This window comes from Hippichthys cyanospilos, chromosome 8, assembly GCF_059441005.1.
Source record: "Hippichthys cyanospilos isolate Australia breed blue-spotted pipefish chromosome 8, RoL_Hcya_1.0, whole genome shotgun sequence".
Classification (NCBI taxonomy): Eukaryota; Metazoa; Chordata; class Actinopteri; order Syngnathiformes; family Syngnathidae; genus Hippichthys; species Hippichthys cyanospilos.
Window position 1 is genome coordinate 14,617,755 of NC_142376.1, and position 14,645 is coordinate 14,632,399.

At 37.7% G+C, this 14,645-nt stretch overlaps 1 protein-coding gene across 4 annotated transcripts in view; it reads left to right on the forward strand.

Moving 5' to 3' along the window:
- Positions 1 to 14,645, forward strand: part of LOC148420275 (uncharacterized) — a 33,196-nt gene that overhangs the window by 12,477 nt on the left and 6,074 nt on the right. The window contains exons 2-14 of one of the 4 annotated variants that reach the window (XM_088421880.1): positions 1,645 to 1,695; positions 5,167 to 5,270; positions 5,628 to 5,757; positions 5,838 to 5,887; positions 9,586 to 9,691; positions 11,024 to 11,158; positions 11,234 to 11,342; positions 11,640 to 11,701; positions 13,353 to 13,478; positions 13,567 to 13,658; positions 13,732 to 13,845; positions 13,924 to 14,120; positions 14,442 to 14,571. In XM_088421880.1, coding sequence (XP_088278006.1) covers positions 5,202 to 5,270; positions 5,628 to 5,757; positions 5,838 to 5,887; positions 9,586 to 9,691; positions 11,024 to 11,158; positions 11,234 to 11,342; positions 11,640 to 11,701; positions 13,353 to 13,478; positions 13,567 to 13,658; positions 13,732 to 13,845; positions 13,924 to 14,120; positions 14,442 to 14,571 — 1,320 coding nt within the window. In that variant the 5' untranslated portion in view covers positions 1,645 to 1,695; positions 5,167 to 5,201. Of the gene's footprint in view, positions 1 to 1,644; positions 1,696 to 5,166; positions 5,271 to 5,627; positions 5,758 to 5,837; positions 5,888 to 9,585; positions 9,692 to 11,023; positions 11,343 to 11,639; positions 11,702 to 13,352; positions 13,479 to 13,566; positions 13,671 to 13,731; positions 13,846 to 13,923; positions 14,121 to 14,441; positions 14,572 to 14,645 lie in introns of all 4 variants that reach the window. The other 3 variants (XM_088421877.1, XM_088421878.1, XM_088421879.1) reach the window with 3 other exon arrangements.

The window sequence follows — 14,645 nt, forward strand, 5'->3', positions numbered from 1 at the left end:
GACAGAGCAGAAAGCGCCTCAATAAATTACAATTGCTGAGTTATTATGACACCCGCATATTCTAATTGTCATGGTCCATTGAATAAAAAATGTTTTAAAAATGAGGCTTGGCAGTCGTAAATGACACTCTTTGATTAATGTTCTGTCTTTCCAGTCATGCAGAACAGCGCATTAAGTGGGAGGTCTACAACTATACACTGATGCAGCTAATTACACCTCCACCGTGGAGGTTAGGGTTGTTGGTATGCAAGATTACACAAAAACTACCTCCGCAAAACTGTGTAATGTGGTAAGGCAAGGGAAGAATTTATGAAAAAAAAGGCACAGTCAGATGTAGCAGCATTTTCTAACATGGATATTCAGAGTATGGGAATAATGCAGAAGATTAATCTTACAGACAGATGTATATACTGTAGAGTGGTGGTGGTTATCATATACTGGTGGTGGCTATTTCTGATTTGAAATAGGGTTGAAGGAATCCATCCATCCATCCATCCATCCATCCATCCATCCATCCATCCATCCATCCATCCATTTTCTAGCTCTAATCAATATTTTGTTTTTCTATCTATCTATCTATCTATCTATCTATCTATCTATCTATCTATCTATCTATCTATCTATCTATCTATCTATCTGTCTATCTGTCTATCTGTCTATCTATCTATCTATCTATCTATCTATCTATCTATCTATCTATCTATCTATCTATCTTTAACTAATTTGAGGAACCTACTAAGTCCCAGTGTGCTCAGTAGAGGACATCCTTGTTTTTCCAATGATGTCATATGTTTGGGTGGGATTTAAAAAAAATTATTGTCTTGATGAGACCAAATGGACACATCAGTGGAAATAAATGAATAGGCTGGGCCTCAGGAGGATATATAGCTGTAGGAGTGAGTTAATTGGTTTAATGTTGGAGAGGCTTGAATCGGTGATAAAATGTAGAAATAAGAGGAGAAAAATCTTTTGTGAGTATTTTAATGCTGAATATGTTTAACTTTTGGTATGTGGGAATATATAGTTGGAACAGATTGAATTGGTTTTAACTGAGAACTTGGAGGAAATAAATGTAATTTGTTTTTTTCTGCAAGTATTTTAATGGTGAGAATTTTGCTTTATTGATAAGTGGCAACTTTTGGACTGGTGAAAACCTGATTCCATTGAACTGAATGGGGTGAATGTTTTGAATTTCAAATTTGGAACAGTGTATGTTAAGTGTGCCATTGGGAAAAGTTGTTCAGATTGGAATGAGAATAATTGATGCCCAGAAGGAGTGATTTTTTTGGAACATGTTGAAGTTCGGATGGTGAGAATAGGTCAACAAACGTGACATGAGTAGCCAGGGCGAAAAAAAGTGGAAAGAATAAAATGTAATAATAATAATACTACGACTAATAATAATAATAAAGTTGGTGTAGAATAATGTGATGGTCACAGCCTGTACACAAGTATGACTTCTTTGTGGTGCAATGTTCAAGCAGAGCAGATGTCATGCAGCAGATGGCGAAAGGCTGAGGTTACAACAATTAGAGTCTTCCCTTCAAGATTGTATCTAAAGAACAAAACCAACAATATAAGTAATTGTGGCAACGGATTTCATTTAAAGCAAGATAAACATGTTGTAATCTTGTTGTGTTTCAGGCAACTTCAACACTGGAATCAAACTTTGGCCTTTCACTGAGCTCAACTTGGGTGAGTTTTTTTTTTTCTTTTCAGACACATGTACTAAGTAAGTATTTGTATTCAAATTTGAAAGGTCTGTTTCCATTTGGAACAAGAGAGGCGAGGTAAACGGCACCAGATGATGGCCGACATCATGCAGCTGTTGAGCTCCGTTCCTTACTCAGATGAAATTGCAGTCATTATGAGACATCACTACAGTGCCTCGAACACCTCCTTTGGGAGTTGCAGAAGTTCCCCTTTGTTTGAATCCCATTTTAACTATTGTGCGCAGAGTCCCAGTGTTTGGCTTGACCAATGGTTCCCAGGTTTTCAGTTCCTGTGACTCAGCATGCCCCCCTCCCTCAGTTGTCACTCAAAGAGCGCTTGCTTTTTTTTCTCGAATCAGCCGAGAGTAATAATACTGAGAGACATCACATAGAGCCACTAACTGTGACTCTACGGATAAAGGATCTAAATGATCATTGCAGTGCAGTTACAGCACAGCAACACCAATGACACATGAATCACACAAACATCAAAATCACACATTTACATAATGTCATGCTGCAGATAAAAAAGCTGCATAATGCATTTCAATATATTTTTTTGCCGTGTGATGACAGGTCAGCTAGATGAAAATGAAAAAAAAACTTCATGGATGTAAATGTCGGTATTCTATTTATGTTGCAATGTTTGGTAAAGTTGGTCAAAAATGGTCAAAAGCATTCTCAAAAATTGTTTAAGCGATTTGCATGGAAATTTTGTACGACCTTGTTCAATTAAGTACTGCTCCAATAATTTGTCATGACATTAATAAGTCCCTATACTCTAAACACGTCATTGAGATTAATTTATATAATTCGAATATGAATGAAGCAACAAAATCCATCTCACGAGGCGGCCATTGCAAAGTGCTGAAGTAATGATGAATCACCTGTTTGTTACCTGTTTTCTGTGTCAGGTCATGTGACATTGGCAAGCACAGGCGTTGCTCCTCACCTGAGTGACTGTAATGTCATTTTCAGTAAACAGCAAGGTGCGAGATGGCCACCTCCTGAGATGCATGAGAATGGATCGATTTTGCGACTTAATTTATATTCCACTGAGGCAGTATTAATCAGAATGTCATATTTAAAGTCGTGGTGTTGCCTAGAATATGTTTGACTTCCCTTTTTGACGCGATGAACCAAAGCGATGAGTGTATTTGGATGGCTAACGGATCACACAGCTGATTGCTCAATGTGCCCGTGTGTACTGGCAAGCAAGGACACAGTGATAAAGAGTTTTGGGTGTGAGCGCTGACTCCAGCTTTGACATGTCCTGACGCAGCCTGCTCAGGCTGGGAACTACGTCCATCTCGCCTTTGCAACTAATTTCACCCTATAAGGCAACGGCGAGCTCTGTCGCTGAGCCTGCCCCAAAAGTTCTGTCCTCTTGTTTTAGTTGGACTCTGACAAGATAGACTGTGTGAAGTCTGTGCACGGCTGTGGTGCAGGACTGTGGGTGTATGGCTACCCTCCATTAGCTCTTTCTCCATCTTGAGATCATTCTGCAATCCTTGGTAAAAGGAGTCATAGAGCAAGACGGGAAAGGGCGTTCCACGGAATTTTCACCCAGTCTAAATTCGATCTAAGGAAAAAGGTGATGAAAAAGAGGACTGCAGGCATGTTGTTTTCTTGTGTAGACTTGATGTTTTAATCCTTCTCACCAACTCACAAGCCGGTAGGTGATGAAGAGAATGCCAGTTAACTTGCCCCCCCTCCTCTTCCGTCTGTCTCTCTTGGACCCAGACCAGATTCCTTTGCTGACACACATAAAACCATTAACTGTCTTATCTGATGTGAGCTGCATCTGCATTCCTACCTACGTCAAAGAAACTTTTTTAAAAAACTGAAATGGAAAACATGTGTTTCATAAGTCAAGCTGAATTGTCAGGTAAACAATTCAAAAGGCTTCTGTATTCGGAGTTGTACAAGTTGGACGTATTCGATCGGAAAAAAAAGAAACAACGACATAAATTAAAAAAAAATTCTAAATTGGTCAATTTGACCCTAAAATTGTCTCATACGTTTGATCAGATGTACTCGGTAATTATGTTTCCAATCTAAAATTCTACTTTTCTCAACCAAACTATATTGGTGATAGGGCCATTGGTTAATTTGACCCCAACCAGAAAAAAGAGAATGACAAAATACCCACAAGAGGAAACAGCCATTCACACTCAGGGACAACTTAGAGTGTTCAAATCACCCATGTTGTTGGAATATGACAAAAGAAAGCCAGATGTGAGATTTCGTTAAAAGGGAAGTGATTATGCTAGTCAGTCAGTGACCGTGCAACATGGAAATTGGTCAAATAATACAACACATTATATAATGTTACAACCATGCTCGTAATAGTTTTTCTTTATTAAAATGCATGATTTAAAATGATATCAATCTAAAGGAAACAGTTCATTTTAAATGAATACACGTGTCGTCCAGGTCTACATCTATGTACACATTACTGTTTCCAAACCGTTGAGGAACTTTAAGTGTAACCGATTTTATTGGTTGTAAAAATTTTTAGTCCTATAACCAACCTGAATGGTTAATTTCTGACCAATCCTTTGGTTAACGTAACGTAACGTAAATATCTTAGCCAACTAAATTTTTTTAACCAATAGGTATAGTAATTATACTGCCATATTTGGTTTTCGAAAGTCTCTATGCTTGGATATGCTTGGAAATGTAACAACTAAAACTTACGCCAAACAACTGCCTTCAAACTAAAACCAGAACATCCTCAGTGAACTCTGACCTCATAAATATTCTATTGGTTGATTTTGGGTAGTAAACCAAAATCCCATTGACACACTATAGTACAGCAATGTAATGTTATTTGGTCTCAATATTTGTTAAATAAAGGGATAGTGGGTAACAATGCCAGAGTGATGTCATGCAATGACAGCAATCTGAAAGCTGAAATGTGGTGCAACATCAGAGGCGTCATTTTCACAAAAATGATGACATCATGTCTTGTGACATTAATAACAAGGTTTTTTTTTTTGAGTATGTTTTTCAGAAAAGTCACAAGAGCCTTTCACAGCTTTATTACAGGTTTATTTTACTGAAAACATTAGGCCACAGCCTCATTCGGGTTAGCTGTAATAAGTCTGTATTCTTGGGTTAAATGTCATACACTTGGTTGTTATGATAGCAGACAAATATGGAACTTGCTTGTTGACAATGTGATTTTTGGAAAATGAAGGAATGCACATTTCTATGGGAAGGAATTTGAGTTGTTAAAAAAGTACGTCATCAATGAGATGTTATTGTCTGACGTGTTGCCAAAGCAACCCTATAAGCGGCAATAAATTTTCCACAAACAACTGTGGTGATCTGTAAAAATGCAAAAAGACGCAAACACAATTAACGGCATACACGCTATTTTCCCATGCATTTACAAACTGATATTGAACTACACAGAACACATTTAAGATATGAAATGTTATACTTCTAGATGACTTAAGCAACAGCGAAGCGAGCTGCTCTGACATGCTGAAGACTGCGACTGGCCTGCCTCCTCTTAAGGCTCCCACAATGGATGCTTTTACTCACCAGAGGGTAAGAAGGCCATGCAGTGCAACTCTTTACTCATAATGTCACATGTTCTCTGTACAGGCGCACACATGTGCCGCTAATGTATTTAAAGCTATCTGAGAGTCTGTACACAGTCCTGGGAACCATTTTCATTATCTGACTAAGGTTCTTTTTCTATATTGCTATCCATTATCTTAAATATATTACTGGCCGTAAATAGGATGCATTGCAATGATCTATGTTTTTCAACAAAGGGCAGCTCTTTGCAGTCAACATTATGCCGAAAATGTCACTGTGGCGTAGTAAAGTTGACTAGTCTGCACATCAAAGAGCGGTTCATTGATCACACTGGATTTTCGATCTGCTCTGTTAATTTTGTAGAGGTCAGTCATTCGCTCCTGCAGTTTAGGTGACACACAGACTGGGAGTGCTACTTTTCACACATTAACTCAGATGACGGAGCAGCAGCATCCAGAGAAGAGGTCTCCGCGGCAACGACGTACAACCGTTGGTGGGCCTTTGATGGTTATATTAAAGCGGTATTATTTCACACGACACCATATCTAACCATGAAACTCTGTGTTCCTTTAGCATCATGTGTTCCTAAATTTAAGGACCAAAATGGAAACTTCCCAGAGAAGGTACTGTGTATCATCAAAGCAGAGCCTTCAGGGTGGCATCAGCACGCGACCCAGATCGACTGCAATTACAGATTATGTTCTGTTTATATTTCCCAGATCCCTAGAGCTGTCAAAGCAATGGTTCTGAAAATAGACCCAGGATTTTAGTCTTCATGTCTAGGATTTGCAGAGTACAGATTGCAGATTGCCTTACATGCTTAGTGAGATGTGCATTGGTACAAATTTGAAAATGTCCCTGCAATTATTTTCTAAAGCAAGGGTGTCAAGGTCATTTTACCTCAGGGGCCACATGGAGGGAAATCTCTCATGCGGGCTGCATAGGTAAAAATTATGCAGAATGGAAAACAATCAGTGGCAAATATGTGTAGATTTTTGCTATGCGAGTCGGCCTGGTCTCAGTTCATCATGAAGAGCAAGGGTTAAACTTTAAATATATTTTGAAAAGGAAAAAACAAAAAACGAAACAAAGATAAAGGTAAATGAAGTAAATTATCTGTTAGGTTCAATAAACGTAGAATATTTAATGAAAAACAAACAGGAAGGAAGACAACTAGGTTTTCTCGTGAGGAGAGCGGACAGGAACCTGACATTTTGGTCACTAAGTGATGTTCTTGAGCATCAAGGGTAGGTATCTAGGCAAGTATGTATGAGCGCTTAAGAATGTCACTACAGTATAAGTTGTACAACCTCGAAAATTATTATTGTTAGCGGTAGTAGTAGTAAAAGTTATGAGCACTTGTAGTTATAGTAGTATCAGTAGTAGATGTAGAATGTATTTACTGTACATCTGAATCAAAAACACGGCTTGAAAAATAGCAGCTCTTTTTACCTCACCCTTTTTTCATGAAACAAAAGTATGAGTACATGAGGGAAAGGTGTGTTGTTGCCCAGCTGTGACCTATTACAATGATTATTCAAGCAATAACTTGCACACTCAGGGCCAGATTCACTTTAGAATTCCATGGCTTTTGTGTGGCACCAACCGATAAAATAGAGCAAACTAATTCACAAAGCACAAGCAGATGGTGAAAAGCGTCACTAACTGACATGCCAAGCACAATGGGTCAAGGTGTGCTGTGGTATTTGCGCCTAAATGAGCTAAAAGGCATTTATTTGGCAGAGAAATTGGCTATCCTTCATGCAAATGTGACTATTTAGCACTAAATAGCTAAATATTAATAAATAGCAAACTACCAGTACAAAGGGAGTCCAATTAAAGGTGCTATTAACAGCCGCAGTTCATTCATTGTGGATTCGGCCCTCTCCTCAATTTCAGACTCATTGAAACAGCAAGGAGAGGGAACATTTCTCTGAGCAAATTGATAAGTATTTGGAATGTCCTGAAAAAATAAACACTGGTGTACTAAAAAAGAGCAGTTCAAAAGATCACCAACAACAAACTAATCTGTGAAATTTGGTGCAGATTTTATCGCCTTGGCTTAGATCATAAATCTTCATTGACAGTAGCAGGAAAAAAGAACATTTTGTCTGACAAACAAATGAGAGTGGTAGGTCCTTCATCATGTAACATGACATGGGGCCAAAACAGCAAAGAACTGCAATAGTACACAGAAGTGGACCTTTTCCCTATACAACACAGCAGTGGTTCTCAACATTTTTTCAATGATGTAACCTGTGTGAAATATTTTTATTCTGCCAAGTACCTTCTAACTGGCACACTGCAATATTAAATGAAGGGGAAAAAAAGGAAGCGGAATAGGGCGCCCTCCGTATCTGATTTATTAAATTAAATTCATACCTGTCAACCTCGGCCAATTGCTTCCCTTATTAATGATTGCAATTCCCCTCATTAAGCGATAATAAACCTTACACACACAACACGGCACATATTTACTCACAGTTAGACAGACTATGTAGAATAAAAACAAAGATAATTTGTGTAAAAAGGTTATTTTATTATTTTATTTTATTATTTTTATTGTATGTACTTTTACATCCTTTTTACACGGAACGCAGAACGAGGACCTTTTGTTGATTTAATCCATCCAGAATATTCACCTTGGAGAGACTCCCATTCTTTTTGGTGTCGACCGGATCCCTGAGTGCTTCTCTTCCTACTTGGCGGTCCTTCCATGCTTACTTTCACGATTAGAATGGGTTGATTCTTCGATTACAACACAACTGCCTGACTTCAAAATACAGTATACAGAAACGGCAATAACGTGATGTGTGTGTGCATATCATGCTTTATCGACAAGGCTGTAATAAGCGCGTAAAATAAATGCATGATCGAGGATAACTTTTGCTAGTGCACCGCGACAATATTAGTAATCGACAATGACGTTGTTATCTGCTACCAGTGACCGAGACGACCCGGATTGGAGCCATAATAGGTAAAATGAGATCGGTCTTACAAAAAAAAACGTACTTCGTTTTCCCCCGTGCAAAAGTTGTTATACGTCATATACAACTTGAAATGATCAAAAAACGTATCAAATACCTGAAAAACGTTTAAGTTGACAGGTATGTAAATTCATTTTTAGACATATTTCATTTCGTAACTCTAGAGGAGGGATCGTGAAACATTTGTTTTATTTTTGGCATACCTCTCAGGATGTTGCGCCACTACAATATGCATCTGTGTAAATTATAACAAAATGAAGGCATGCAATATTTTGCAAAGGAGTGACTACAACACAATTTAGCAATATGTTACTTCTTGTTCCAATCAATTAGTTCTTAATTAGAAAAGAAAGTTGTACTATTCCTGTCATGCATAGTATTTGATTAGCTACAGAAACCCTATTAAAGTTTTACAAATGTTATGAAGTGCCTTCATGTACCACCATTCGAGAAGTACTGTAATAGAGCATTGATCCTATTTCTTGGTAAAGTAGAGGGAATGACCCTCTAAAATGACCATTTTTCTTCCCCTGTGTGTCACTTCAGAAATACTTTTCACCATAGCTGTTATGAGGCTGAGCTATGGGAGCCCTTAAGTGATTAAAATAAAATGTGTGTACATGCACACAAACATGCACATATATGGCAATTACAGTACATGTACTTGGCAAAAAAGGTGGGGGCTGCACGAACATTAAATTTTGACGTCAAGTAGAGAGCCACAAAATATCACACTGTGGGCCAAAAATGGCTCCAGGGCCACGGGTTTTGGACCACTGACTCACAGTATAACAGCCTCGCTGTCTTATACTGCTCCCTGGTGTCTAAGGTAGACAAGAACACATTGGCCATTTGATTGATTCAAAATGTGACAAAAACGGTTTGATTATTTTCATTTCTATTTGATAATGATATGTTAATACCTTATTTTTTAGAGATTAAGCATGAATTTCAGGAAACCCCTCATTAAGACTTATTCACACCTAGTAAAGTGTATTGGTTACATTGCTTATGATGACGTAAAACATACATTTATTTATTTATTTTTTTTGGGGATGAAAATCACCGCTACCTTCAAATACTGTTATCAGATACAGATACAAATACCTGAGATAAAAACGGAACTGTTGATATATATTTCATCCGCCATCTTTTGATATTAAATATTTTTAGTTCATAGCAAAGGTTTCCGATGAAAAAACGTTCACAAAGAAAAATGAGCCCTTGGGCAGGATGACAAATATGCAATCGTTATAACTGTGTTGGAATATTCACAGGTTGGAAAGCACATTTGTTTAGTCTCAGGTATGAACGCTTTTCTCTTCGCCCTCTAGACTGCCAACAGGCAGGTGGCCAAATCTCTCAAGGAACGAAACACAGATGAGATGTGCCAGTGGTTCACCAACATTGGATTGCAAAAATGTCTCCCTTTCATCCAAGGTAAGAGGCATGCCTTGGCTGCCCTGTGGGTACAAAACAAAGACAGACATTTCGAAGTCTATCCTACAACATATGCTGAGTTATACTAACTCTACACTCTACACTCTACATGACACTAAAGATGATACTATAACTCAGTTTATAGACTCGTAATTCAGATTTGAATGGCTATTTTCATTGTCAAAGTATGACATACGAGTGCATTTTTTTTCAAGGAAAAGCTCTGGTGTGATAGAATTCCGATGGCATTTACAGCATGTAACCAAAATTTCTGCGCAACAGGAATTCAAGGCCTTTGTGATCAGCCAATGAATATTCCTCAGTTCATTTTCCTTCTAATTTAATTCACATTTAATTAACAAATTCCAATAGTTCAGAGTTCCTGGAGCTAAAATTTGAAGTAAAATTGAATGAAACAAATGATGGTTAAAAATCAGTTTGAGGGAAATCATCAAATGCGATGAAATTAAGACATTAACTATATGAGTTTATAATAACATTTTTATTTAAAAAATATAATTATTATGATGGTGCTCTAAGAGTGTTCGCTTAGCAGCTAGTTTAATTTGAACAATGATAAACGCCATATACTGTATGGGCAAACAACCATTTTTAGAATCATTTTAAGAAACATGCAATTGAACATGTTCAATGGAGCAACACGTCGCAAGACAATGTAACAATAGTCAACTGGTGTAATTTTATTTTTTATTAAAACGACTTTGACTATGACTACAGTTTACTGAGCATAGTTGTGACAATCTCAGTGTGTATTCAAATGTTTGTATTATACTGCCCCAGGTGGCAAAGGAAGGAGCCACAGAGTTCATTAATCAATCATTGCGCAACTGTTTTATTTTTAGTATTAGATTCACTTATGTTATCTATAACTGCACTTTAGAGTGCTATATTATAAAGGGTTATTTTCCTCGATAAAAGCACATTTCAAAATCCTTTTTTTTGGGAGGCTGGAACAAATTATTGACCTTTCCATTCATTTTAACGGGGAAAGATGATTTGAGATGAGAGTTTGAGGTACAAGTCATGAAATGAATCAGAATATTTCAAGGCCCCACTGTGTTTTTATATTTTTTTTTCTTCACATTGTAACCAACAACTTATTTATTCATAATAAATAATATAATACAATAATTTCCAATTTATTACAAAATGATAAATTAAAATCAGCAGCAGGTATCAATGGCATTTCATACACGGTATGACATGGTTATTCATTCAGATACTGATTAAAAGGTAAAAAAAAATATAGAAAAGAAAATAGAGATATGGCTAATTACTGTATGCGCAATGCATAAAATGTTTGTTTTGCAGAGGCAAACATATGTGGAGCAGACATAGCATCAATAAATGTCAACATTCTTGAGACCTTACGCATCAACACCCTGAAAGACAAGGAGCAACTCCTTTCAGCAATTTCTAATGAGCTGCACCAACCCAGTTCTTTGGGTAAGCTTGCAATGCTCCCAATGCAGCTCAACCAGTGTTTCACCAACTTAAGTGATTTAAATGTTTCCTCCCGAGGAGGATCCTTCGTCAGTAATCATGTAGAAACGTTCATGCCCATGATCAAATCCAAGTCCTCACCGCACGTGAACTGTCTAAGCATGAATCGAACATCCCTCAAAATCAGGTACGCTCTACACCAGGGTTGGGCAACTCCAGGCCTCGGGGGCCGGTGTCCTGCATGTTTTCCTGTTTTCCCTCTCAAACACACCTGAATCAAATGATTAGGATTATTCTCAAGCTCCAGCAGAGCTTGTTGATGAGCTAATGGTTTAAATCAAGTGTGTTAGGGAGAGAAAACTGGAAAACATGCAGGACACCGGCCCTCGAGGGCTGGAGTTGCCCACCCCTGCTCTACACTCATTAACCTCAGTACAAGTTTGCACTGTCAAGCTATTTCCTTGCTGTTATTTTTCAATCATAGACAAAGCAGCTCGAACTACACAGCTCGGAGGAATTCACAGTTGATCGAAGTTACTATAAATGGTGAGTAATGGTAGGGATGGAACAGTAGTCTCTTTTTAAAACCGTTTATCTTTTGAAAAGCTTTGTTATGGCTCACGAAAACTGTCAAAAAGACGTGTGGTCGATTCACGCACATAGTAGTAATAATTTGTCATTTTTAAATGTCTTCATGTAGTATAAAAAGCATGAATTCAAAATATTGCAAGTTTAAAATTTTTCTTGTGGCTATGCATAATTTTGTTCATTTTCTTGTGATCAAACATACTTTCAAGAAATGTTTATTTCACCTCCAGCTTCAGTGTGAAATCAAAAAATGTTGACTATCTATACATCCTTTTTCAATTAGTTAAATAATAGTGGGCATTAAATAATTTCTTTTAGTCATTACCTGGGTTGAAGAAACTTGAACCCTCACAATGCCGGTCATTTTTTGCCTATTATGTTGTTGGGTTAAACTGACCCATTTGAAAGTAAAGGTAAATGGTGAATAAAGTTTTTTCGGAATAAGACACACTCTTGTTTTATGTATCATCAACATGTCCATTAAAATATTATCGTATGCATTTTTGATGAATGATTTTTGCAACTTTTTTGATAGGTAAGCAAAACTATGGTCAAAAAGACCCAAGAATTTTATTGTTGTTTGTCAGGGATGAAAAAGGACTTGAAAAAGGATTTGTTAGTTTGCAGAAAAAAACTTTCAGAAGCTTTAGGATGATTACACATGACTCCGTGTCAAATTGATGCATGATGTCTAAAAACGCCGAAAAAAAAAACTGAACGTAACACACAAATATACATTAAATATTGCCTTTATCACATTGTGAGTGGGTTTTCAAACCCAAAATTTCCCAAAAGATTTGGATAAATGTGCACACCTCCAGTCCATATGACCAGGCAATATTATTGCTGTTCTTGGTACATGAATGCAAATAACAAATACTGCATTTGGATTATAAACATCTTGGACATGTTTGGGTGACTTAATATGCCGTGTGTTACAATGATCCAAGGACATTATTGACGATTCCTGCTAAAAATGAATAAATAAATACATAAAAAACAAACAGGAGCGTAAATAATGAAGAGAACATGCCAGCAAATTCTGAACATCCTGTTCTGTTCTGCGGTTCGTTTTTTTTAATTTTCCAAGCTTGAGGCTCTAACTGGATTTACCCATTCCATGAAACAAGCAAAAGAATAAGTAAGTTTAAAAAAACAAAACAAAACAAAGAAAACAACAGTTGACACCAATGATGCTCCTAATTAGGGTTCCAGTTGATGTTGAATAAACAGTGTCTAATTTCTGACAGCGTACATTAGGCATTTTGGACTGGGATGTTTTCCGGAACTCATGCAGATTTTGGAATTTATAGAGAGCTGACGAGAAAAATGGCATTGCATTCAATGTGGTTGTATGATTGGGGAATACAGTATTATTAGTTTGATGATAATTATAGGAGGCATCATGGTTTAGTGGTTAACATGTCCGACTCACAGTGAGGTTTGAGGTCCAAGTCTGGGCTCTTGCTTTTTTGTGTAGTCTAGGTGTTAATGTAAACGTGAATGTTTGGGTGTCTATATTCGTCCTGCCACTATAGACCAGTCCAGTTGCAATCAATTCTCTGCCCAAGATGTTCTTGTGCTGAAATAAACTTCCTGTGTGTTGTAGCATCAGAGCAAATTGTTTACCTCAGAACACCGAAAGAAACAACAGTGGGTAAAATAATGGACTCATGTCTCCGAATGCTGGGAATGACAGAAGAGAGAAGCCTTTCTTCGCTGAAAGAGCAGAGAGGTACAAAAAAAAAATAGGGCTTACAACACATTGGCGTTTCATCACAACAGCATGAAGACATCATGTGCACATCTGCTTTTATTTCCAGATTCCACGGCTGAGCTCTCTCAGGATCAGCAGATCGGGAGTCTGCTGACATCCCCCTCTGACAGGCAGCTGGAGTTGCATTTGTGTAAAAGGGTAAGTTCGGTTGTTTTCCTACAACATCAATCGTATTATTATAAAAATAAATGATAAAAGGTATTGCATGTAGAATACCGCCACCCAAAACAGCCCGGAGGCCAACAACTCTTCTGGAATACAAAAGGAGGAGAGAATCAGGGAGCTGAACCTGCAAGTGGAGTCACTACAAAATGTCATTCTCCAGGTTAGGGAGTGTTTTTCGATTGAATTAAACATCCTTGAAATATACTGCGCCAGCTGATTGACCTCTCTTGGCCTCAAGGTGCAGGAGCTCCACCTTGGCTTAGTAGCATTTTGCTCAGAGCTGAAGAAATCTGATGGCGACGGGGATTTTGAAATGCTCGACTCAGCCGAGTTGGAGCAGAAACTGGAACTGCTCCAAAGAAGACTAAGCGACAAAAAGCAAAGTCTTCAGACCCTCCGGGATCATATTAACAACCCAGCCGCTCAAAGAAAGAAGTAAAATGTCTTCTGTTTTGATGATCTGAATTTAAAATGGCATTTGTCAAATTCCTTACTCCTAGTCTGGCTAATTTGCTGCCACAAATTTAATGTAGACATACACAAAATCTTGATTAGGTACATCTAATAAGTATGACTGGTTTTCTTTATATTGTCAGAGAGGCATGAATTAAGAAAAATTGTGGTTGTAGTTTGAAGTTTGAAGGATGCAGTGGAGTTGGGCATCATTCCTTGAAGCTATTTTCATGCCACTATAAATCTTACACAATTTGGCCATGTGTTAAACCGCATGTTTACATTTGTTGACTTTTCATCCAGACAGCTAGACGTTCGTCTTTTGGAGAAAATGAAGCTCAACTGCCAGGTGTTTAAGGAAGAAATCACGATGGTACATCTCAACCGCCAGGTGGCACATGTCCAAAATGTCCTGCAGGACAGTTATATTAAGGTACTTCATTATATCGAATAAAGTCCCGCAATAGTCTGGACTGCCATAATGTTGACATTGAAACAAGTTTGGTA